Source organism: Lampetra planeri, chromosome 82 (assembly GCF_965212315.1).
Source record: "Lampetra planeri chromosome 82, kcLamPlan1.2.h2, whole genome shotgun sequence".
Classification (NCBI taxonomy): Eukaryota; Metazoa; Chordata; class Hyperoartia; order Petromyzontiformes; family Petromyzontidae; genus Lampetra; species Lampetra planeri.
In genome coordinates, this window is record NC_136186.1 from 4,936,085 (window position 1) to 4,962,513 (window position 26,429).

The 26,429-nt window shown below is 51.3% G+C and overlaps 1 protein-coding gene across 3 annotated transcripts in view; it reads left to right on the forward strand.

The window, feature by feature from the left end:
* Positions 1–24,284, forward strand: part of LOC144738360 (uncharacterized) — a 31,272-nt gene extending 6,988 nt beyond the window's left edge. For 2 of the 3 annotated variants that reach the window (XM_078621404.1, XM_078621403.1), the window contains 11 exons: positions 3,642–3,731; positions 6,324–6,490; positions 7,106–7,328; positions 7,595–7,761; positions 9,522–9,613; positions 13,143–13,249; positions 15,738–15,858; positions 16,744–16,788; positions 18,697–18,733; positions 22,194–22,230; positions 23,829–24,284. In XM_078621404.1, the coding sequence (XP_078477530.1) occupies positions 3,677–3,731; positions 6,324–6,490; positions 7,106–7,328; positions 7,595–7,761; positions 9,522–9,613; positions 13,143–13,249; positions 15,738–15,858; positions 16,744–16,788; positions 18,697–18,733; positions 22,194–22,230; positions 23,829–23,854 (1,077 nt within the window). In that variant the 5' untranslated portion in view covers positions 3,642–3,676 and the 3' untranslated portion in view covers positions 23,855–24,284. Of the gene's footprint in view, positions 1–673; positions 1,049–3,641; positions 3,732–6,323; positions 6,491–7,105; positions 7,329–7,594; positions 7,762–9,521; positions 9,614–13,142; positions 13,250–15,737; positions 15,859–16,743; positions 16,789–18,696; positions 18,734–22,193; positions 22,231–23,828 lie in introns of those variants that run through there. The other variant, XM_078621402.1, reaches the window with a different exon arrangement.
* Positions 24,285–26,429: the final 2,145 nt, after the last annotated feature.

The window sequence follows — 26,429 nt, forward strand, 5'->3', positions numbered from 1 at the left end:
CTGTGTGTGTGTCTGTGTGTGTGTGTGTCTGTGTGTGAGTGTGTGTCTGTGTGTGTGTCTGTGTGTGTGTGTGTCTGTGTGTGTGTGTGTCTGTGAGTGTGTGTCTGTGTGTGTCTGTGTGTCTGTCTGTGTGTCTGTGAGTGTGTGTCTGTAAGTGTGTCTGTGAGTGTGTGTCTGTGAGTGTGTGTCTGTGAGTGTGTGTCTGTGAGTGTGTGTCTGTGTGTGTGTCTGTGTGTGTCTGTGTGTGTGTCTGTGTGTGTCTGTGTGTGTGTGTATGTGTGTGTCTGTGTGTGTCTGTGTGTGTGTCTGTGTCTGTGTGTGTGTCTGTGTGTGTGTCTGTGAGAGTGTGTCTGTGTGTCTGTGAGTGTGTCTGTGTCTGTGAGTGTGTGTCTGTGAGTGTGTGTCTGTGAGTGTGTGTCTGTGAGTGTGTGTCTGTGCCACTTAGTGGCGAATGGCGGTGTGTGGCTGAGTGGGTGGCTACGTGGGTGAGTGGGTGGCTCAGTGGGTGAGTGGGTGAGTAGGTGGGTGGGTGGCTGAGTGGGTGGCTAAGTGGGTGAGTGGGTGGCTGGGTGGGTGGGTGGCTGAGTGAGTGGGTGGGTGGCTGAGTGGGTGGGTGGGTGGCTGAGTGGGTGGGTGGGTGAGTGAATGAATAGATGGGTGGGTAGGTGAGTGGGTGGGTGAGTGAATGGGTGCGTGGGTGAGGATCTGGGTGAGTGGGTGGGTGAATGAATGGGTGAGTGGGTGAGTGAGTGAATGAGGGGGTGCGTAGCTGATGATGGGGGTGAGTGGGTTGGTGAGTGAATGCGTGAGTGGCTGGGTGATTGAATGAGTGGGTGGGTGGGTGAGTGAGTTGGTGCGTGGCTGAGGATGGGGGGTGAGTGGGTGTATGTTGCATTTGAGTCTGCATAGAACGGGTGGGGCAGGTTCACAGTTTCGGTTCATGTTTAGCACCAGTAGTTATTTGTGGAGGATGTTCATTTGGAGATTTTTTTTCTTCTTCTTGTTCTTCCGCACGGGCCTGCTCCTGCGACGCAGTTCCACATCGTAGGTGGGTCAAGCCACAGCCAGGGAGGAGGAGCAGTCGTGGTGTAGCATGGCAGTGTTGAGTCTATGGCAGTGTTGAGTCTATGGGCGATGTTGAGTCTATGGGCAGTGTTGAGTCTATGGCAGTGTTGAGTCTATGGGCGATGTTGAGTCTATGGGCGATGTTGAGTCTATGGGTAGTGTTGAGTCTATGGCAGTGTTGAGTCTATGGCAGTGTTGAGTCTATGGGTAGTGTTGAGTCTATGGGCAGTGTTGAGTCTATGGGCGATGTTGAGTCTATGGGCAGTGTTGAGTCTATGGCAGTGTTGAGTCTATGGGCAGTGTTGAGTCTATGGGCGATGTTGAGTCTATGGGCGATGTTGAGTCTATGGGCAGTGTTGAGTCTATGGCAGTGTTGAGTCTATGGCAGTGTTGAGTCTATGGGCAGTGTTGAGTCTATGGGCGATGTTGAGTCTATGGGCAGTGTTGAGTCTATGGCAGTGTTGAGTCTATGGCAGTGTTGAGTCTATGGCAGTGTTGAGTCTATGGCAGTGTTGAGTCTATGGGTAGTGTTGAGTCTATGGCAGTGTTGAGTCTATGGCAGTGTTGAGTCTATGGGCAGTGTTGAGTCTATGGCAGTGTTGAGTCTATGGCAGTGTTGAGTCTATGGGCAGTGTTGAGTCTATGGCAGTGTTGAGTCTATGGCAGTGTTGAGTCTATGGGCAATGTTGAGTCTATGGCAGTGTTGAGTCTATGGCAGTGTTGAGTCTATGGGCAATGTTGAGTCTATGGGCAGTGTTGAGTCTATGGACAGTGTTGAGTCTATGGGCAGTGTTGAGTCTCTGGGCAATGTTGAGTGGAGTGAGTAGGCGGGTGGGTAGGTGGTGGAGTGTTGAGTCTCTATGGCAGTGTTCAGTCTATAGGTGGCAGTGTTGAGTCCATGGTGCAGTGGTGAGTCTATGGGGCAGTGTTGAGTTGAGTCTGTGGTGCAGTGTTGAGTCTATGGGTGGCAGTGCTGAATCTATGGCAGTGTTGAGTCTATGGGTGGCAGTGTTGAGTCTATGGTGCAGTGTCGAGTTTATGGGTGGCAGTGTTAAGTCTATGGGTGCAGTGTTGAGTCTATGGGTGCAGTGTTGAGTCTATGGGTGCAGTGTTGAGTCTATGGTGCAGTGTTGAGTCTATGGTGGAATGTTGAGTCTATGGGTGGCAGTGTTGAGTCTATGGGTGGCAGTGTTGAGTCTATGGTGTAGTGTTGAGTCTATGGGTGGCAGTGTTGAGTCTATGGGTGACAGTGCTGCATCTATGGCAGTGTTGAGTCTATGGTACAGTGTTGAATCTATGGTGGAGTGAGTAGGCGGTTTGGTGGGTGGTGGAGTGTTGAGTCTCTATGGCAGTGTTCAGTCTATAGGTGGCAGTGTTGAGTCTATGATGCAGTGTTCAGTCTATAGGTGGCAGTGCTGAGTCTATGGTGCAGTATTGAGTATATGGTACAGTGTTGAGTCTATGGGTGGCAGTGTTGAGTCTATGCAGTCCCTCCAGAAAAACGCGATTATGCGATCGCAAGATTCCACGCAAAATCAGCCAAAGTCCGCATATTTATGCGAGGGGCGCGTTTTTTCAAATACGCCGCACTTTCGCCGCATAAATTGCAGATTTCCGCGCGCAAAATATGCGGGCTTGCATGATTTCATAATCCCCGCATTTTCGTTGCAAAAAGTCACAAATATCTTAGCAGAAATAGGAAAAATGTTGCGTTTACTTCACACAAGCGCAGCCATTTCCCCTGTTGCCATGGGAACGTTATGAAGTGACGTCACTCATTACGCAACATCATTGAAAAGCTGCAAACCCCGCGATGCCAATGAAACCATGATGAAGAGTTTATGCAACTTTACAGTTGTAAGATTGCACTTTTTTGTTAGTAGTATGTAAATTTACATTACTGTAAGACTGTACTGTTACTGTATTGCTTACGTTACTGTGCACTGAAAACACTTATTTTAACAGAAGATGTCTGTTTTGTATAGCTACCTCTGTAAAACAGGAAGCACACATTTTATTTTTTAATATTTTATTTATTCATTTTTACAGAAGTTGTAGCATATTCATTTTGTAAAGCTACAGAACTTGTTCGACTCAATGTTTTGTAAGTTTGAGCCATCTGTTTGTTAAGGTCTGAAATAAAACAAGATGAGAACTTAAATATTCCTAGCACTTTCTGTGATGTAGTATGCTTGCTTATCATAGGAAGTAATAAGAAATGACTCTTTACATTAAAGTAGTAGCCTAGTGAATAGGGTGTTGGGGGAATCACTTTTTTTTCTCTTTTTCATCAAACCGCAGTTTTTGCAAGTTCCCGCAATTTTTGCAAGTTCCCGCAATTTTTGCAAGTTCCCGCAATTTAATCGCATAAAATTGCATAAATATCCCGCATATTCCATTGCATTTTTTAAGAAAACGTGCCGCATAATCAACGATTTTTGCCCGCAATAATCACCAAAAAACTCCGCGTTTTTCTGGAGGGACTGTCTATGGGTGGTTTACACAGGGTGACCTCTGTCATTGTCTAGCGTGCTGAGTGCTGAGTGAGCGATGGAGTCGGGAATTCCTCTGCCCAGGCAGAGTCGTGGAGCTCCTCTGGTTTCACTCTGGGATGGCCTCCTACTCCTGCCTGCTGATGATGCTGCTGCTATCGGTGTCTCTTGCAGGTATGAGAGTTGCATCCTCCGTGTGTGTGTGTCAGTCTATGGGTCTCTGTGTGTGTCAGTCTATGGGTCTCTGTGTGTGTGAGTGTCGGGTCTGTGTATGTGAGTCAATGAGTATGTGTGTCTATGGGTCTCTGTGTGTATGAGTCAGTGGGTCTATGTGTGTGTGTCTACCGGGTCTCTGTGGGTCTGTGTGTGCGTCAGTCTATGGGTCTGTGCGTGTGTTAGTCTATGGGTCTGTGTGTGTGTCAGTCTATAGGTCTCTGTGTGTTTGCCACTCTATGGGTCTGTGTGTGTGTCAGTCTATGGGTCTATGTGCGTGTGAGTCTATGGGTCTGTGCGTGTGTGAGTCTATATAGGTCTCTGTGTGTGTGCCACTGTGTGTGTGTATCAGTCTATGAGTCTCTGTTTGTGTGTTAGTCTATGGGTCTGTGTGTGTCAGTCTATGAGTTTATGGATCTCTGTGTGAGTCTAGGAGTGTCCCAATTAGTCTATGTGTCTCGGTGTGGGTCTACGGGTCTTTGTGTAGTGAGTCTATGAGTCTGTGTGGTAATCTATGGGTCTCAGTGTGGGTCTTTGTGTGGTGAGTCTATGAGTCTCTGTGTGATGATCTGTGGGTCTCTGTGTGGTGAGTCATGGGTCTCTGTGCCAGTGTATGGGTCTCTGTGGGTCTATGGGTCTCTGTGTGAAACTTTGAGTATCTGTGTGAGTCTACGGTTCTCTGCGTGATTCTATGGGTCTCTGTGTGAGTCTATGGTTCTCTGCGTGAGTCTATGGGTCTCTGGGTGAGTCTATGGTTCTCTGTGTGAGTCCTATTGGTCTCTGTGTGATTCTATGGGTCTCTGTGTGATTATATGGGTCTCTGTGTGAGTCTATGGTTCTCTGTGTGAGTCTATGGGTCTCTGCGTGAGTCTATGGGTCTCTGTGTGAGTCTACGGTTCTCTGCGTGAGTCTACGGTTCTCTGTGTGAGTCTTCGGGTCTCTCTGCGAGTCTATGGGTCTCTGCGTGAGTCTATGGGTCTCTGCGTGAGTCTATGGTTCTCTGTGTGAGTCTCTGGTTCTCTGCGTGAGTCTACGGTTCTCTGTGTGAGTCTATGTGTCTCTCTGCGAGTCTACGGTTCTCTGCGTGAGTCTACGATTCTCTGTGTGAGTCTTTGGGTCTCTCTGCGAGTCTATGGGTCTCTGCGTGAGTCTATGGGTCTCTGCGTGAGTATATGGTTCTCTGTGTGAGTCTACGGTTCTCTGCGTGAGTCTATGGGTCCTGTATGAGTCTATGGGTCTCTGTGTGAGTCTACGGTTCTCTGTGTGAATCTATGGTTCTCTGTGTGAGTCTATGGGTCTCTGTGTGAGTCTATGTGTCTCTCTGCGTGAGTCTACGGTTCTCTGTGTGAGTCTTCGGGTCTCTCTGCGAGGCTATGGGTCTCTGCGTGAGTCTATGGGTCTCTGCGTGAGTCTCTGGGTCTCTGCGTGAGTCTACGTCTCTCTGCGTGAGTCTCTGGATCTCTGTGCGAGTCTATGGGTCTCTGTGCGAGTCTATTGTTCTCTGTGCGAGTATTTGGGTCTCTGCGTGAGTCTACGTCTCTCTGCGTGAGTCTCTGGGTCTCTGTGCGAGTCTATGGGTCTCTATGTGAGTCTATGGGTCTCTGTGTGAGTCTATGGGTCTCTGTGTGAGTCTGTGTGTCTCTTTGTGAGACTACGGTTCTCTGCGTGAGTCTACGGTTCTCTGTGTGAGTCTTCGGGTCTCTCTGCGAGTCTATGGGTCTCTGCGTGAGTCTATGGGTCTCTGCGTGAGTCTATGGTTCTCTGTGTGAGTCTCTGGTTCTCTGCGTGAGTCTACGGTTCTCTGTGTGAGTCTATGTGTCTCTCTGCGAGTCTACGGTTCTCTGCGTGAGTCTACGATTCTCTGTGTGAGTCTTTGGGTCTCTCTGCGAGTCTATGGGTCTCTGCGTGAGTCTATGGGTCTCTGCGTGAGTATATGGTTCTCTGTGTGAGTCTACGGTTCTCTGCGTGAGTCTATGGGTCCTGTATGAGTCTATGGGTCTCTGTGTGAGTCTACGGTTCTCTGTGTGAATCTATGGTTCTCTGTGTGAGTCTATGGGTCTCTGTGTGAGTCTACGGTTCTCTGCGTGAGTCTACGGTTCTCTGTGTGAGTCTTCGGGTCTCTCTGCGAGTCTATGGGTCTCTGCGTGAGTCTATGGGTCTCTGCGTGAGTCTCTGGGTCTCTGCGTGAGTCTACGTCTCTCTGCGTGAGTCTCTGGATCTCTGTGCGAGTCTATGGGTCTCTGTGTGAGTCTATGGGTCTCTATGTGAGTCTATGGGTCTCTGTGTGAGTCTATGGGTCTCTGTGTGAGTCTGTGTGTCTCTTTGTGAGTCTATGGTTCTCTGCGTGAGTCTACGTCTCTCTGCGTGAGTCTCTGGGTCTCTGCGTGAGTCTACGTCTCTCTGTGTGAGTCTACGTCTCTCTGCGTGAGTCTACGGTTCTCTGTGTGAGTCTTCGAGTCTCCGAGTGACGAGGCTGAATCTGGCCCAGTAAGCGTTTCGGCAACAACTCGGTCGGCGATTCACAGCCGACGACGGCGATTCTCATCCGCTCAGCCGCCGTCGCTGGCGACTCCGACCTCACGGTGACCACGGAGCGGAGAGTCTTCGCCGCGCCGGGAGGGCGAGCCGTCCTGGCTTGCAGCTTCAGCTGCAGCGGCTGGGAGCCGGGCGCCCGGCCGCTCGTGGAATGGTGTCGGCCGAGAAATTCCACCAAGGAAAAGGTTCGCGTCGCCTCCCGGGAGTCGCGCATCTCCTCGCCCCCAAATGGCCCCAATGTCTGTGAGGGAGCGCTCCGTCCCATGCTGGCGTGTCCAAAAGGGTTTCCGTTGCGTGTGTGCGTTGCGTGTGTGCGTTGCGTGTGTGCGTTGCGTGTGTGCGTTGCGTGTGTGCGTTGCGTGTGTGCGTTGCGTGTGTGCGTTGCGTGTGTGCGTTGCGTGTGTGCGTTGCGTGCATCCAACAGATCCGCATCCCCCAGAATGGTTACCGGTGATATGAAGGGAAGAACGAAAATTAACGTGACGACCCTCGTCTTGAACGCACACCAGAGCTCGCAAACGGGTTTTGATTCCTTACCCCTCGTACCCGTACCCGGCCGCACCAGGGTCGCAAATGGGTACCCGTTCCCTACCCGTACCCGTACCTTACACGAAATGAGTGACAAACGGTCTACCCGTACTCGTACCCTACCCGAAATGAGTGACAAACGGTGACTCACCAGTGACTCACGGCCTACCCGTACCCGGCCGGGTACGGGTAGCCGGGTATCGGGTAGGGTACGGGTATCAGGTACCCGGTTGCGACCTCTGACGCACACTCCGCCTCTGTGCATCCGACAGATCCTGGTCGCCCAGAAGGACTCTCCGACGCGGACGCTCGCTCCGCGGGTCGAGTGGAGCGGCGACCTCGGCGGCAGCTGCAACGCCACCATCGCCATCGTGGATCTCGACCGGTCCGACGTGGGCTCCTACATCTGCGAAGTCACCGATCCGCTCCGCTACAGAGAGGGGCGCAGCAGCGTGGAGCTGGTCGTGGTGGCGGCGGGAGCGGAGACACAGACGAGTAGGAACAACACGTGTGATTCATCTTCTTGGTTCTTTCGGTAAAGTCATCACGTAGAAGGGAAAAAATAAAATAATAAAAATAAAACATAATAAAATAATTCTCACGACGTTTCGGCCACAACGCAAGCAGCCGTCCTCAGGTGAAGAATGAAACGCCACCAAAGCTTGGAGCCAGCTTAAATATACGCAGACCTACCCGCGTCGTATGAGTGTTAACACTGCGTGTGTGTGTTGGCATGTGCGTGTGTTTTGTCAACATCGCAGCACCAATGGCGGGCCAAAACAGCAATCTGCGAGTGCGCACGTCCGGCTCGGTGTTCGTCCGGGCGGGGGTCGCCGCCATCCTCGAGTGCTCCTACACGTGCGGAGCGACCGGCGTGCAGGACACGGTGGTGGAGTGGTGGCGGATGCAGGTGCCCACCAGCGAGAAGGTGGGTGGTGGTGGTGGTGGTGGTGATGGCGGTGATGGTGGTGGCAGTGGTGGTGACAGTGGTGGCGGTGGAGGTGGTGGTTGTAGTGGCGGTGATGGTGGTGGCAGTGGTGGTGACAGTGGTGGCGGTGGAGGTGGTGGTTGTAGTGGCGGTGATGGTGGTGGCAGTGGTGGTGACAGTGGTGGCGGTGGAGGTGGTGGTTGTAGTGGCGGTGATGGTGGTGGCAGTGGTGGTGACAGTGGTGGCGGTGGAGGTGGTGGTTGTAGTGGCGGTGATGGTGGTGGCAGTGGTGGTGACAGTGGTGGCGGTGGAGGTGGTGGTTGTAGTGGCGGTGATGGTGGTGGCAGTGGTGGTGACGGTGGTGGCGGTGGAGGTGGTGGTTGTAGTGGCGGTGATGGTGGTGGCAGTGGTGGCTGTGTCGCCCGTGACCCTCCCTCGCCCCTCCACTCCTCCTCGTCCCTCCCCTACCCCCTACTCACCCCTCTACTGTGACCCCCTCCCCTACCCCCTCCCCTACCCCCTCCCCTACCCCCTACTCACCCCTCTACCGTGACCCCCTCCCCTACTGCCTCCCCTACCCCCTACTCACCCCTCTACTCTGACCCCCTCCCCTACTGCCTCCCCTACCCCCTACTCACCCCTCTACCGTGACCCCCTCCCCTACCCCCTCCCCTACCCCCTACTCACCCCTCTACCGTGACCCCCTCCCCTACCCCCTCCCCTACCCCCTACTCACCCCTCTACTGTGACCCCCTCCCCTACCCCCCTCCCCTACCCCCTCCCCTACCCCCTCCCCTACCCCCTCCCCTACCCCCTCCCCTCCTCTACCCCCTCCCCTCCCCTACCCCCTCCCCTACCCCCTACCCCCTACTCACCCCTCTACTGCTGTCAACCCATTGCCGTACCCTGGCACGGCCCCTTGTGATCCAGCATCCAGCGTTGTCACCACACAGCAGTCAACCACTGGCCCCGCTTCATTGAAGCTATCATCATAGCAGTCAACCCATGGCACCCGCTTGATTGAAGCTATCATCATAGCCGTCAACCCGCAAGGTTTAGCCCGAATTCTTGTACAGCGACGGTGCGTTTTCAGGACCATACGGCGTACAGCCGTCTGTGTCGTGCTGTCCCACTAGCGGATTGGCACCACGTTCTGTGTCCGCGTGACAAACCCCTTTCCGATTGGCTGCATCGGGTGGTGGCAGCGGCGAGATGTAACGACGCAACATTTATATATTTTACGCGATCGAACCCAACAGACACGAAAAACAAGCATAACCCGTAAAAACAAAGTTTTTCACTATAAATCCTTTATATGCGTGGCGGCTAGAGTCCTCTCGTCCTCTGGCTTGAGATGGCTGCCACCTATGGGTCAGATGATTGCATGGCAGCATTAAGCAATTGGTAATTAAAGATAATATTTTTGTCCTAAAAAGTGTAAAATTTTTGAAAAAATTTTAAATTTCAAATTTTTGAAAAAATTTTACACGAACATTAATTGTCACGCACAACGAGTCTGTGTGCAAAATGTCAGCTCGATTGGATCACGGGAAGTGGGTTAAAAAACGACCGAAAGATTTGCACGGTCCTAAGCAAGCAAGCAAGTGAACTTAATATAAAGGATATAAAAACCCCATCGATTATGGACAACGCCGGTCGAGAAAGCGTCGCTACCACTACCACCGCGACCACCACTAGCCACGCGTTAAACTGAGCGCGGCGTGTTAAACTAACTGGGTTGCGTTCCCCATGTGCGCAAGATCTTGGTGATGGACGGGTCCACGCATCTCTACAACCGGAGGGCCGAGTGGATCGGCGACACGGGCACCTGCAATGCGTCCATCGTGCTCAGGTGGGTGGCCTTGCAGGGCGCTTCTCTGCCTCTCTGTGTCAACTTGCTGGGCAACGGCGGCAATGTTGGGCAGGAAATTAATGAACGTGTTGGGCGGTACAGCGGTAGTACGCGCTATGCAAGTATGTATAGACAGGAGACTCAATTATCCACGCCAATGATGGGCAGGATGGCCGCGGATAATTCACGCGAATGATCCGAAAAATATGAAACCGTTTTCCGCGGATCTCTTTGCAAAAGGTAACTAATATATTTTCTTAATTTACACCTATTATAATGGGTGTACTAATGATGGAGGACTGATCGATGATGCACATGCTCAGTGATGATGACACTTTCCTGGCTCCCGCCCACTAAGTGGATGATCACAGAGCCACAGCCAATCAACATCAAGCAAACTCTGACCAACCAAGTAGACTCAACACTGTTACCCATAGACTCAACACTGTCACCCATAGACTCAACACTGTCACCCACAGACTCAACACTGTCACCCATAGACTCAACACTGTCACCCATAGACTCAACACTGTCACCCATAGACTCAACACTGTCACCCACAGACTCAACACTGTCACCCATAGACTCAACACTGTCACCCATAGACTCAACACTGCCCCCCATAGACTCAACACTGCCACCCATAGACTCAACACTGCCACCCATAGACTCAACACTGCCCCCCACAGACTCAACACTGCCACCCATAGACTCAACACTGCCACCCATAGACTCAACACTGCCACCCACAGACTCAACACTGCCACCCACAGACTCAACACTGCCCCCCATAGACTCAACACTGCCACCCATAGACTCAACACTGCCCCCCACAGACTCAACACTGCCACCCATAGACTCAACACTGCCACCCACAGACTCAACACTGCCACCCACAGACTCAACACTGCCACCCACAGACTCAACACTGCCACCCATAGACTCAACACTGCCACCCATAGACTCAACACTGCCCCCCACAGACTCAACACTGCCACCCATAGACTCAACACTGTCACCCATAGACTCAACACTGCCACCCACAGACTCAACACTGCCACCCACAGACTCAACACTGCCACCCATAGACTCAACACTGCCACCCATAGACTCAACACTGCCCCCCACAGACTCAACACTGCCACCCATAGACTCAACACTGCCACCCATAGACTCAACACTGCCACCCACAGACTCAACACTGTCACCCATAGACTCAACACTGCCCCCCATAGACTCAACACTGCCACCCATAGACTCAACACTGCCCCCCACAGACTCAACACTGCCACCCATAGACTCAACACTGCCACCCACAGACTCAACACTGCCACCCACAGACTCAACACTGCCACCCACAGACTCAACACTGCCACCCATAGACTCAACACTGCCACCCATAGACTCAACACTGCCACCCATAGACTCAACACTGCCACCCACAGACTCAACACTGCCACCCACAGACTCAACACTGCCACCCATAGACTCAACACTGTCACCCATAGACTCAACACTGCCCCCCACAGACTCAACACTGCCACCCATAGACTCAACACTGCCACCCATAGACTCAACACTGCCACCCACAGACTCAACACTGTCACCCATAGACTCAACACTGCCCCCCATAGACTCAACACTGCCACCCATAGACTCAACACTGCCACCCACAGACTCTACGCTGCCACCCATAGACTCAACACTGCCACCCATAGACCCATACGTACATACTACATAGAGTAGCATAAAAGCTTTGGCACTCGTCAAAGACTGTCGGGACAAGTGCTGTTAGCGAGTAGCAGCGCCTATGAAGGCTACCGGCGCTGTGGCACACACAGAGGGGGTGGGTGGCCAGCGCCACGCCCGGCCGCCTTTGTCTCCCCCAGTGCTAGCGATGTTGACTACACGACCGCTACACCAGGTACTAATTTGAGGCCGAGTCGACCTAGGGGAGGCACAGGACCGGTTCAGATAATAACAATCGCTGGTGTTGGTGACCGTGAGCGAGAATCAACTTCTGGTCACGGTGTTCGTAACGCAGCGCGCTAACCACTGCACCACCGCTCCCCTTTGTTAGCACTCGTCACACACACAACAACAACCGCCATTCGCTGCTAAGTGGCGGTGACGTCACCACGACGTTTGTGCCAGGCTAGGTGCACGTCAAGGCCACGGGAAGTGTCGAACGCCCGCTGTCAGGAAGTCGCAGGACAGACCCTGCAGGTGTCTATGGGTTGACTGCTGTGCCAGGCTAGGTGCAGGAGGTCACGGGACAGACCCAGCAGGTGCCATGGGTTGACTGCTGTGCCAGACTAGGTGCATGAGGAGGAGGTCACGGGATAGACTCAGCAGCTGTGTGCTCACACACACGTGTGCTCACACTCACACACACGTGTACACACACACGTGTACACACACACGTGTACACACACACGCGCACGCGAGTTCGTCCATCCGTGTGTAATGTGAGGATATATCCGGGTTTCTGACGGATCACAACTCGTTACGATGATTGGCTCTGTCGGTCCTGGCCCATAGCCAATGGGGGGAAGTCTAGGGGCGTGGCCCTGACGTGATGGGAAGGTGACATCTGTAAGTAGAGGATTGGTTCTGCTGGCTTTGGCCACAGCCAATGAGGAGACGAGTCAGGGGCGTGGTCCCGGGAGCCTACGATGGAGTCTAGAAGATTCCATGGAGGCTAACCAGGATTGGTGGAAAGGCACCATGTGACCCGGGTGTTAACAAGTAAACCCGTAAAAACAAAGTTTTTCACTATAAATCCTTTATATGCGTGGCGGCGAGAGTCCCTCGTCCTCTGGCTTGAGATGGCTGCCACCTATGGGTCAGATGATTGTCGGCCAGTATTAAGCAATTGGTAATTAAATATTTAATTTGTTTTCCCTAAACAGTGTAAAATTTTGGAAAAAAATTTTCACGAACATTAATTGTCTCGCACAACGAGTCTGTGTGCAAAATGTCAGCTCGATTGGATCACGGGAAGTGGGTTAAAAAACGACCGAAAGATTTGCACGGTCGTAAGCAAGCAAGCACGCAAGCACGCAAGCAAGCAAGCGAACTTAATATAAAGTATTTAAAAAGGGGTGGAGACGAACAACACGTGGTCAGATCTGGAACGAGCGGAGGGAGAGGCCACGCTGGAGCGAGGTCCAGGCTGCCACGTGGTCCAGGCTGCCACGTGGTCCAGGCTGCCACGTGGTCCAGGCTGCCACGTGGTTCAGGCTGCCACGTGGTCCAGGCTGCCACGTGGCACAGGCTGCCACGTGGTCCAAGCTGCCACGTGGTCCAGGCTGCCACGTGGCACAGGCTGCCACGTGGTCCAGGCTGCCACGTGGTCCAGGCTGCCACGTGGTCCAGGCTGCCACGTGGTCCAGGCTGCCACGTGGCCGCGCGTGTCTCTCTCTCTCCCGATCTGTCAGCATGGTGAAGGAGTAAGATGAGAGTGTTTATTACATTGGTGACAGAAGTGTCTCTTGACCTTCATTACACCGTGTTCCATCGCGTGCAGAGACGTGCGGGAGAACGACACGGGCAGCTACCTCTGTGACGTCCTCCTGCTGCCCGCCTACAACGAGGGACGGGGCCTGCTGAAGTTGGAGGTCGCTGGCAACAGCGGTGAGTGGAGCGGCCATCGGACTCCCACCCACCTGACCCCCCCCCCCCCCCCACCTCATATACAGAGACTACTCCTCTACTACTCTGAGGTTTTTTCGGTAAAGTCATGTAGATGAAAAAAAAAAAATCATAGAAGTAAAATAAAAATTCTAAATCACGACGTTTCGGAGGCAACACAAGTGTCCGTCATCAGTTGTGGGACCGTCACAGCTGGAATTACTGTATCCAGTGAGGCAACATTCCAAGAGGCGAGCTCTTAAATACAAGTTAAGGGGGGAGGGGGGAGGGGATTATCTGAATGTGGTAGCCAATGAATGTAAAGTAATTCTGGCTGTGACGGTCCCACAACTGATGACGGAGACTTGTGTTGCCTCCGAAACGTCGTGATTTAATTGAGTTATTTTCATTTTTCATTTGTTTATTTTTTTATTTGTTTATTTTTCATCTACGTGACTTTACCGAAAAAACCTAAGAGTATGAATCCTTGCAGTCACGAAAGCTTCAAAGCTAGAATCCTCCTCTACTTATGGACATTCGACTTACAGACTTTCTACTGACGAACATTCTACCAACTCCTCTACTTACAATCATTCGACTTACGGATTTTTTACTTACAAACAAACAAACAACTTACGACCTTTCTACTTACGAACATTCTACTAACTCCTCTACTTACAAACATTCGACTTGCGGATTGTTTACTTACAAACAAACAACTTACGAACTTTCTACTGACGAACATTCTACTAACTCCTCTACTTACAAACATTCGACGTACGGATTTTTTACTTACAAACATTCGACTTACGGATTTTTTACTTAGGAACATTTCAACTTCCGATCTTTCAAAGATACTAACAAATTATCTCCCCCGTAATGTCCAGTTGCAGTCTGTTCAGAACCGAGAGTTGTAAGTTCAATAGATGGCGGTGGTGGCATCTACATCTACAGAACATGAAGAACCAGTGGCATCTACATCTACAGAACGTGACGAACCAGTGGCATCTACATCTACAGAACGTGAAGAACCAGTGGCATCTGCATCTGTAAAACGTGAAGAACCAGTGGCATCTACATCTACAGAACGTGAAGAACCAGTGCCATCTACATCTACAGAACGTGAAGAACCAGTGGCATCTACATCTGTAGAACGTGAAGAACCAGTGGCATCTACATCTGTAAAACGTGAAGAACCAGTGGCATCTACATCTGTAGAACGTGAAGAACCAGTGGCATCTACATCTGTAGAACGTGAAGAACCAGTGGCATCTACATCTGTAGAACGTGAAGAACCAGTGGCATCTACATCTGTAGAACGTGAAGAACCAGTGGCATCTACATCTGTAGAACGTGAAGAACCAGTGGCATCGACATCTGTAGAACGTGAAGAACCAGTGGCATCTACATCTGTAGAACGTGAAGAACCAGTGGCATCTACATCTGTAGAACGTGAAGAACCAGTGGCATCTACAGAACGTGAAGAACCAGTGGCATCTACATCTGTAGAACGTGAAGAACCAGTGGCATCTACATCTACAGAACGTGAAGAACCAGTGGCATCTACATCTGTAAAACGTGAAGAACCAGTGGCATCTACATCTACAGAACGTGAAGAACCAGTGGCATCTACATCTACAGAACGTGAAGAACCAGTGGCATCTACATCTACAGAACGTGAAGAACCAGTGGCATCTACATCTGTAAAACGTGAAGAACCAGTGGCATCTACATCTACAGAACGTGAAGAACCAGTGGCATCTACATCTGTAAAGCGCGAAGAACCAGTGACATCTACATCTACAGAACGTGAAGAACCAGTGGCATCTACATTTGTAGAACGTGAAGAACCAGTGGCATCTACATCTACAGAACGTGAAGAACCAGTGGCATCTACATCTGTAAAACGTGAAGAACCAGTGGCATCTACATCTACAGAACGTGAAGAACCAGTGGCATCTACATCTACAGAACGTGAAGAACCAGTGGCATCTACATCTACAGAACGTGAAGAACCAGTGGCATCTACATCTGTAAAACGTGAAGAACCAGTGGCATCTACATCTACAGAACGTGAAGAACCAGTGGCATCTACATCTTTAAAGCGCGAAGAACCAGTGACATCTACATCTACATAACGTGAAGAACCAGTGGCATCTACATCTACAGAACGTGAAGAACCAGTGGCATCTACATCTACAGAACGTGAAGAACCAGTGGCATCTACATCTACAGAACGTGAAGAAGATGCAAGGTCGGTGATTACTTTGAGAAGGATTCACTCCAGATGCCAGGAAGCGGCATCACGTGAACGCCTTCGCGAGCGTTCGCCAAGCACAGCGTCCTGCTGATCGCTGCGTCGGTGACGATATGAACGCACCAACGAATGAATAAGCGAACGAACGAATCAACAGACGAATGACTGAGCACACCAAAGAAGGAAGGATCGAAGGCACGAACTCCCCCCTTTACCGTTTTGTTTCCTGTTCAGAGACCCCCAGCGGGAGGGAAGAGGAGGATCCGTCGAGGGTCAACGTCGTCGCCGTCGTCGTCGGCGTCGTCGCTGCCCTGGCCGGCGTCGCCGTCGCCACCATTGTGTACTTCGTTTGCAAGTGAGCGGCGTACGCGACGTAGTGTATAGTGTAGTGTATAGTGTAGTGTGTAGTAGTGTATAGTGTAGTAGTGTATAGTGTAGTAGTGTAGTGTATAGTGTAGTGTATAGTGTAGTGTGTAGTGTAGTGTATAGTGTAGTGTTGTAGTGTGTAGAGTAGTGGTGTATAGTGTATAGTGTAGTAGTGTATAGTAGTGTAGTGTATAGTAGTGTAGTGTATAGTAGTGTAGTGTATAGTAGTGTAGTGTATAGTAGTGTAGTGTATAGTGTAGAGATGCAGACTCCACATATACAGCAGCAGGCTTCAGGGTCGGGTTTGAACCCACGACCTCCTGCATACCAGGCGAGGTAGTCAACATCTCCTAGACATTTCAGTAACAAAGACCACATCAACGTGAATGAGCGCGGGCGATAATTCCGTTTACACCATTGGAACCTCATTTGCCAGTAAAAAAATATGATAATTGGTTTTTTACCCTTCTATCCGGCAACAAAACTGACACCTTTTTTTTTACCCCGAGCTCTCATACTCTGATGGTGCATTGTCTTTGAGTTGTGCGCCTTTTGGCGTCATCTGGTCCAACACCATGTGAGACTAGGTTCTAAGGAAAGCTGTCTCGGGTGTGGACCAATCAACTTCAAGGACCATGTGAGACTGGGCTCTAAGGAAAGCTGTCTCGGGTGTGGACCAATCAACTTCAAGGACAGTGCATACATTATCAGAGTTGTGTGTTTTGTTTGCATTATGGCTGCAGGTATTGTGGTCTATGCAAACATGACTCTTTGTAAAAAAGGTGTCAGTTTTGTTGCCAGATAGAAGGGTAAAAAAAAATTATGATAATTCCGTTGTTTGTGTATATTTTCCCTGTTGTATTCATCGTTTCAGGAGAAAGCGAGAGAGTCAAGAAACGCAGCCGCAAAGCTTCGCTGGGTGAGTGGGCGGGTGTTTGTGATCCACTGCTGGATGAAGGCCTCATGTAGTCCCAGCCGTAATCCTTCACCCAAAGCAATTACACTGCTCCATCTCCATAGCCCCCCCCTGCCCCCCCCCCCCCCGTTAACTGCCACGCCAAGTCTATGGGTGGCAGTGTTGAGTTTACGGTGCAGTGTTGAGTCTATGGGCAGTGTTGAGTCTATGGGTGGCAGTGTTGAGTCTATGGGCAGTGTTGAGTCTATGGGTGGCAGTGTTGAGTCTATGGGCAGTGTTGAGTCTATGGGGGGCAGTTTTGAGTCTATGGGTGGCAGTGTTGAGTTTGTGGGTGGCAGTGTTGAGTCTATGGGGGGCAGTGTTGAGTCTATGGGCAGTGTTGAGTCTATGGGTGGCAGTTTTGAGTCTATGGGTGGCAGTGTCGAGTTTGTGGGTGGCAGTGTTGAGTCTATGGGTTGCAGTGTTGAGTCTATGGGTAGTGTTGAGTCTATGGGTGGCAGTGTTGAGTCTATGGGCAGTGTTGAGTCTATGGGTGGCAGTGTTGAGTCTATGGGCAGTGTTGAGTCTATGGGGGGCAGTTTTGAGTCTATGGGTGGCAGTGTTGAGTTTGTGGGTGGCAGTGTTGAGTCTATGGGGGGCAGTGTTGAGTCTATGGGCAGTGTTGAGTCTATGGGTGGCAGTTTTGAGTCTATGGGTGGCAGTGTCGAGTTTGTGGGTGGCAGTGTTGAGTCTATGGGTTGCAGTGTTGAGTCTATGGCAGTGTTGAGTCTATGGGTGGCAGTGTTGAGTCTGTGGGCAGTGTTGAGTCTATGGGTGGCGGTGTTGAGTCTCTGACAGTGTTGAGTCTATCGGTGTCAGTGTTGAGTCTATGGGTGGCAGTGTTGAGTCTATGGGTGGCAGTGTTGAGTCTATGGGTGGCAGTGTTGAGTCTATGGGCAGTGTTGAGTCTATGGGTGGCGGTGTTGAGTCTCTGACAGTGTTGATTCTCTGACAGTGTTGAGTCTATGGGTGGCGGTGTTGAGTCTCTGACAGTGTTGAGTCTCTGACAGTGTTGAGTCTATGGGTGGCGGTGTTGAGTCTCTGACAGTGTTGAGTCTATCGGTGTCAGTGTTGAGTCTATGGGTGGCAGTGTTGAGTCTATGGGTGGCAGTGTTGAGTCTATGGGTGGCAGTGTTGAGTCTATGGGCAGTGTTGAGTCTATGGGTGGCGGTGTTGAGTCTCTGACAGTGTTGAGTCTCTGACAGTGTTGAGTCTATGGGTGGCGGTGTTGAGTCTCTGACAGTGTTGAGTCTCTGACAGTGTTGAGTCTATGGGTGGCGGTGTTGAGTCTCTGACAGTGTTGAGCCTATGGGTGGCAGTGCTGAATTCACGACCTCCTGTATCCCGGGCGAGGTAGTCAACATCTCACCACAGGGATGGAGACGCAGACTCCAAATGAACAGCAGCAGGCATCGTCAGGGTCTAGGATTGAATCCATGAGTGAGTTGGTGAGTGGTGAGTGAGTTGGTGAGTGGGTGAGTGATGAGTGAGTGGGTGAGTGAGTTGGTGAGCGATGAGTGAGTTGGTGAGTGAGTTGGTGAGTGATGGTTGAGTTGGTGAGTGGTGAGTGAGTTGGTGAGTGAGTTGGTGAGCGATGAGTGAGTTGGTGAGCGGTGAGTGAGTTGGTGAGCGGTGAGTGAGTTAGTGAGTGAGTTGGTGAGTGATGAGTGAGTGGTGAGTGATGAGTGAGTTGGTGAGTGGTGAGTGAGTTGGTGAGTGAGTTGGTGAGTGATGAGTGAGTGGTGAGTGATGAGTGAGTTGGTGAGTGAGTTGGTGAGTGGTGAGTGAGTTGGTGAGTGAGTTGGTGAGTGATGAGTGAGTTGGTGAGTGTCGCTGCTGTTTTTGTTCCTTTTTTTGTCACTTCGCATTCAGTGACGATCGGAACGGCGAAACTAGGATCCCTCTGCAGGTGAGTGATGTACACACCACACACACGCAGCGCATACATCTTATATATAGATACACATTGTGTGCATGCGTAGTGCACACAACGTACACGGACACTGCGCATGCATAGTGTACACACGAAATGTAAATGAAGAATACGCGTGGACGATGCACATGCATAATGTACAGAATGCACACACACAGTGCATACAACACGTATGGATATTATGTACATGCATAATGCACACAATGTATAGACATCTTCTTGGTTCTTTCGGTAAAGTCACGTAGAATGGAAATAATAAAATAATAAAAATAAAACGTAATAAAATACAATTTTAAAATAATACAAATAAAACATAATAAAATACAATTTTTAAATAATAAAAATCAAACATAATAAAATTCAATTTTTTAATAATAAAATAATCAAACATAATAAAATCATTCTCACGACGTTTCGACCGCAACGCAAGCAGCCGTCCTCAGGTGAAGAACAGGTCTGTCGGAAAGACAGCGTCTGAATGAAACACCACCAAGCTTGGCAGCGTATATTTAAGCTGCTGGGTTGGAGGGGGAAGAGCGCCTTGACAAATGAATTTGCATATCAAGAGGAATTTAGCATATTTATGGGAAATGCAAGAATGTGGAATGCGTAGGAGGTGGGCAGGGGGGTTTTAAAGTCATATTATGCCCGTGCATTATGCAGGATTAGCAGCATCAAAGTGAGGATGTAGGGTTAGCAGTAATAGAGGGAAGGAATGTTAATAGTATGGAGCTGTTCTTCACCTGAGGACGGCTGCTTGCGTTGTGGCCGAAACGTCGTGAGAATTGCATTTTATTATGTTTGATTATTTTTATTATTCTATTATTTCCCTTCTACGTGATGACTTTACCGAAAGAACCAAGAAGATGAATCCCTGCTGCAGTCACGAAAGAAGCTTTAAATCGAAATGTATAGACACACAATGTGCTTGAATACTACCGCTGCCCACACTCTCACACAAAGACAAAGATCCCCCAGGTAGCCTTGACAGACTGCTTGGGCAAGGACTGTGGCTTATCACGCAGGGATTTAGAGCAGTAGCTAAAAAAAAAACGCATCCATCACCACTTGGGGAGACAAACGCGATCGGGGCGTGGTGCTGACCACTTACCTCATTCGCCGGTGCTGCTACTTGCTACTCATAGCACTTGCCCCAACAGTCTGTTGAGGCTATCCGGGGGAGATTTGTGTGTGGGTCAGTCAACCCATGGCACCTGCACGGTCTGTCCCATGACCTCCTCATGCACCTAGCCTGGCACAGCAGTCAACCCACGGCACCTGCAGGGTCTGTCCCGTGACCTCGTCCTCCAGCACCTAGCCTGGCACAGCAGTACAACCCATGGCACCTGCAGGGTCTGTCCCGTGACCTCCTCCTCCTGCACCTAGCCTGGCACAGCAGTCAACCCATGGCACCTGCAGGGTCTGTCCCGTGACCACCTCCTCATGCACCTAGCCTGGCACAGCAGTCAACCCATGACACCTGCAGGATATGTCCCGTGACCTCCTCCTCATGCACCTAGCCTGGCACAGCAGTCAGCCCATGGCACCTGCTGGGTATGTCCCGTGACCTCATGCACCTAGCCTGGCACAGCAGTACAACCCATGGCACCTGCAGGGTCTGTCCCGTGACCTCCTCCTCCTGCACCTAGCCTGGCACAGCAGTCAACCCATGGCATCTGCAGGGTCAGTCCCGTGACCTCCTCATGCACCTAGCCTGGCACAGCAGTACAACCCATGGCACCTGCAGGGTCTGACCCGTGACCTCCTCCTCATGCACCTAGCCTGGCACAGCAGTCAACCCACGGCACCTGCAGCGTCTGTCCCGTGGCCTCCTCCTCATGCACCTAGCCTGGCACAGCAGTCAACCCATGGCACCTGCTGGCTCTGTCCCGTGACCTCCTCCTCATGCACCTAGCCTGGCACAGCAGTCAACCAATGGCACATGCAGGGTCTGTCCCGTGACTTCCTCATGCACCTAGCCTGGCACAGCAGTCAGCCCATGGCACCTGCTGGGTCTGTCCCGTGATCTCCTTCTCATGCACCTAGCCTGGCACAGCAGTCAGCCCATGGCACCTGCAGGGTCTGTCCCGTGACCTCATGCACCTAGCCTGGCACAGCAGTACAACCCATGGCACCTGCAGGGTCTGTCTCGTGACCTCCTCCTCCTGCACCTAGCCTGGCACAGCAGTCAACTCATGGCATCTGCAGGGTCAGTCCCGTGACCTCCTCATGCACCTAGCCTGGCACAGCAGTACAACCCATGGCACCTGCAGGGTCTGTCCCGTGACCTCCTCCTCATGCACCTAGCCTGGCACAGCAGTCAACCCACGGCACCTGCAGGGTCTGTCCCGTGACCTCCTCCTCCTGCACCTAGCCTGGCACAGCAGTCAACCCATGGCATCTGCAGGGTCAGTCCCGTGACCTCCTCATGCACCTAGCCTGGCACAGCAGTCAACCCACGGCACCTGCAGGGTCTGTCCCGTGACCTCCTCCTCCTGCACCTAGCCTGGCACAGCAGTCAACCCATGGCATCTGCAGGGTCAGTCCCGTGACCTCCTCCTCATGCACCTAGCCTGGCACAGCAGTCAACCCACGGCACCTGCACGGTCTGTCCCGTGACCTCCTCCTCATGCACCTAGCCTGGCACAGCAGTCAACCCATGGCACCTGCAGGGTCTGTCCCGTGACCTCCTGCTCATGCACCTAGCCTGGCACAGCAGTCAACCCATGGCACCTGCAGCGTCTGTCCCGTGGCCTCCTCCTCATGCACCTAGCCTGGCACAGCAGTCAACCCATGGCACCTGCAGCGTCTGTCCCGTGGCCTCCTCCTCATGCACCTAGCTTGGCACAGCAGTCAACCCATGGCACCTGCTGGCTCTGTCCCGTGATCTCCTCCTCATGCACCTAGCCTGGCACAGCAGTCAACCCACGGCACCTGCTGTGTCTGTCCCGTGATCTCATGCACCTAGCCTGGCACAGCAGTCAGCCCATGGCACCTGCAGGGTCGGTCCCATGACCTCCTCATGCACCTAGCCTGGCACAGCAGTCAACCCACGGCACCTGCTGTGTCTGTCCCGAGATCTCATGCACCTAGCCTGGCACAGCAGTCAGCCCATGGCACCTGCAGGGTCGGTCCCATGACCTCCTCATGCACCTAGCCTGGCACAGCAGTCAACCCATGGCACCTGCACGGTCTGTCCCGTGACCTCCTCCTCCTGCACCTAGCCTGGCACAGCAGTCAGCCCATGGCACATGCACGGTCTGTCCCGTGACCTCCTCATGCACCTAGCCTGGCACAGCAGTCAACCCATGGCACTTGCAGGGTCTGTCCCGTGACCTCCTCCTACTCATGCACCTAACCTGGCACAGCAGCACACCTTGAGGACACCGTATCGCACGTTTTATGACCTCGTGTGTCCTGGATGATTTCCCCACAGACACCGCCAGACGCTGCTGCTGCCCATGATGATGACGGTGGGGATGCCGACGATTAATTTGAGGCTGGGGATGTTGACGAGGAGTCTCTCGCTCTGAGGAGTTGACGAGGCGGCGGCTCAGAGTCGGAAGAAGCGGACGGATGCTGCTGCTGCCGGCAGCGGTTTGTGTCGTCTGTGTGGTGTAGTGTGTGTGGTGTAGTGTGTGTGGTGTAGTCTGTGTGGTGTATTGTGTGTGGTGTAGTGTGTGTGGAGAGTTTCCCATACCTGGGCAGTGTGCTTATGACCGGCTCCAGTTTATCAGCAGAGGTCTCACTCCGAATCAGTCGAGCGGCAATATCTTTTCATCGGTTGTGTAACGCTGTGTGGAAGCTACCTGGTCTGTCGCTCCGCACGAAGCTTTAGGTCTTCGCGGCCACGGTCATTCCCTCCCTTCTCTACGCTTGCGAAACGTGGACCCCCCCTAGTGGAGCATTTTCGCCGGTTGGAAACATTTAGGCTGGCCTGCCTACGATCCATCATGGGTTTAACCAGGCTGGATTGTGTGAGGAGCTCACAAGTCCTTGAAAGATCTGGGCAAAGTCCCATCAGTGAGCTCCTCCGGCAGGCAAGGCTGCGTTGGCTGGGTCATGTAGCCCGCATGCCCAGCCACCGCATGCCTAAACAGCTTCTGTTCGGCCGGATCGAGGGGGCTAAACGGGCGCGGCACGGGCTAGAGAAGAGATGGAGTGATGTGGTACAGGAGGACGTGGAGCTGAGTGGACTTGCCGATGACTGGTACCAGCGGTGTCAAGATCGGCCTCAGTGGAGGAGGCTCGTGAAGGACGCTACTGGGCAGTTGGAGGCAGTCGCCCTCCAACAACAACGGAGGGCGGAGGAGCGACGCTCACAACAACGAGCGGAGCGCCGGGTGGCTAAAGCACAGCAAGTTGGCACAGTAGGGGGCACAGGTGGTGCATCAGCCAGTCATCTCGGTCATCTCGGTCAGTCGACCCGTGGCACCTGCTGGGTCTGCCCCGTGACCTCCTGCCAGCGGGCGTTCGACACTTCACGTGATAGCCTCAAGGTGCACCTAGCCTGGCACAAGCGTCGTGGTGACGTCACCGCCACTTAGTGGCGAATGGCGGTTGTTGTTGTTGTGGTGTAGTCTGTGTGGTGTAGTGTGTGTGGTGTAGTCTGTGTGGTGTAGTGTGTGTGGTGTAGTCTGTGTGGTGTAGTGTGCGTGGTGTAGTGTGCGTGGTGTAGTGTGCGTGGTGTAGTCTGTGTGGTGTAGTGTGCGTGGTGTAGTCTGTGTGGGGTAGTGTGTGTGGTGTAGTGTGTGTGGTGTAGTGTGCGTGGTGTAGTGTGCGTGGTGTAGTGTGCGTGGTGTAGTGTGCGTGGTGTAGTCTGCGTGGTGTAGTGTGTGTGGTGTAGTGTGCGTGGTGTAGTGTGCGTGGTGTAGTGTGCGTGGTGTAGTGTGTGTGGTGTAGTCTGTGTGGTGTAGTGTGTGTGGTGTAGTGTGTGTGGTGTAGTGTGTGTGGTGTAGTGTGTGTGGTGTAGTGTGTGTGGTGTAGTCTGTGTGGTGTAGTGTGTGTGGTGTAGTGTGTGTGGTGTAGTGTGTGTGGTGTAATCTGTGTTGTGTTTGTTATCCTTCCCCAGCACCGCCGATTAGCACGGATGGCTGAGTACGGTGCCAAAGAAGTTCAACATACACACACAACACTATACACTACTATACACTATACACTACACTATACACTACACTATACACTACTATACACTACACTATACACTACACTATACACTACTATACACTACACTATACACTACACTATACACTACACTATACACTACACTACACACTACACTATACACTACTATACACTACTCTACTATACCCTACTACACTATACACTACACTACACTATACACTACTACACTATACACTACACTATACACTACACTATACACTACATTATACACTACACTATACACTACACTACACTACTACACACTACACTACACAACTACACACTAAACTACTATGCACTATACATTATACTACTAAACACTACACTCTGCACTACACTATAAACTACACGGCTATATTGAGGACATATTTCTTCAGAACTGTTTTTGTTTCAAGTTGTCCTTGCCAAGCACTTCCAGTTAGCATGGTTGGCTGTGTGTGGTGTGAACGAGTTAGTCTCCAGAGGTATGTGTTCGTATGTTGATGTATTCTGCAATTGTCGATGCCACTGGTTCTTCACGTTCTGTAGATGCCACTGGTTCTTCACGTTCAACAGATGTAGATGCCACTGGTTCTTCACGTTCAACAGATGTAGATGCCACTGGTTCTTCACGTTCTGTAGATGTAGATGCCACTGGTTCTTCACGTTCTGTAGATGTAGATGCCACTGGTTTGTCACGTTCTGTAGATGTAGATGCCACTGGTTCTTCACGTTCTGCAGATGTAGATGCAACTGGTTCTTCACGTTCTGCAGATGTAGATGCCACTGGTTCTTCACGTTCTGTAGATGTAGATGCCACTGGTTCTTCACGTTCTGTAGATGTAGATGCCACTGGTTCTTCACGTTCTGTAGATGTAGATGCCACTGGTTCTTCACGTTCTGTAGATGTAGATGCCACTGGTTCGTCACGTTCTGCAGATGTAGATGCAACTGGTTCTTCACGTTCTGCAGATGTAGATGCCACTGGTTCTTCACGTTCTGTAGATGTAGATGCCACTGGTTCTTCACGTTCTGTAGATGTAGATGCTACTGGTTCTTCACGTTCTGTAGATGTAGATGCCACTGGTTCGTCACGTTCTGTAGATGTAGATGCCACTGGTTCTTCACGTTCTGTAGATGTAGATGTCACTGGTTCGTCACGTTCTGTAGCTGTAGATGCCACTGGTTCGTCACGTTCTGTAGATGTAGATGCCACTGGTTCTTCACGTTCTGTAGCTGTAGATGCCACTGGTTCTTCACGTTTTACAGATGTAGATGCCACTGGTTCTTCACGTTCTGCAGATGTAGATGCAACTGGTTCTTCACGTTCTGCAGATGTAGATGCCACTGGTTCTTCACGTTCTGCAGATGTAGATGCCACTGGTTCTTCACGTTTTACAGATGTAGATGCCACTGGTTCTTCACGTTCTGCAGATGTAGATGCAACTGGTTCTTCACGTTCTGTAGCTGTAGATGCCACTGGTTCGTCACGTTCTGTAGATGCCACTGGTTCTTCACGTTCTGTAGATGTAGATGCCACTGGTTCGTCACGTTCTGTAGATGTAGATGCCACTGGTTCGTCACGTTCTACAGATGTAGATGCCACTGGTTCTTCACGTTCTGCAGATGTAGATCCCACTGGTTCTTCACGTTCTGTAGATGTAGATGCCACTGGTTCGTCACGTTCTGTAGATGTAGATGCCACTGGTTCTTCACGTTCTGTAGATGTAGATGCCACTGGTTCTTCACGTTCTGTAGATGTAGATGCCACTGGTTCTTCACGTTCTGTAGATGTAGATGCCACTGGTTCGTCACGTTCTGTAGCTGTAGATGCCACTGGTTCTTCACGTTCAACAGATGTAGATGCCACTGGTTCTTCACGTTCAACAGATGTAGATGCCACTGGTTCTTCACGTTCTGTAGATGTAGATGCCACTGGTTCTTCACGTTCTGTAGATGTAGATGCCACTGGTTCTTCACGTTCTGTAGCTGTAGATGCCACTGGTTCTTCACGTTCTACAGATGTAGATGCCACTGGTTCTTCACGTTCTGTAGATGTAGATGCCACTGGTTTGTCACGTTCTGTAGATGTAGATGCCACTGGTTCTTCACGTTCTGTAGCTGTAGATGCCACTGGTTCGTCACGTTCTGTAGATGTAGATGCCACTGGTTCTTCACGTTCTGTAGCTGTAGATGCCACTGGTTCTTCACGTTTTACAGATGTAGATGCCACTGGTTCTTCACGTTCTGCAGATGTAGATGCAACTGGTTCTTCACGTTCTGCAGATGTAGATGCCACTGGTTCTTCACGTTCTGTAGCTGTAGATGCCACTGGTTCGTCACGTTCTGTAGATGCCACTGGTTCTTCACGTTCTGTAGATGTTGATGCCACTGGTTCGTCACGTTCTGCAGATGTAGATCCCACTGGTTCTTCACGTTCTGTAGATGTAGATGCCACTGGTTCGTCACGTTCTGCAGATGTAGATGCCACTGGTTCTTCACGTTCTGCAGATGTAGATCCCACTGGTTC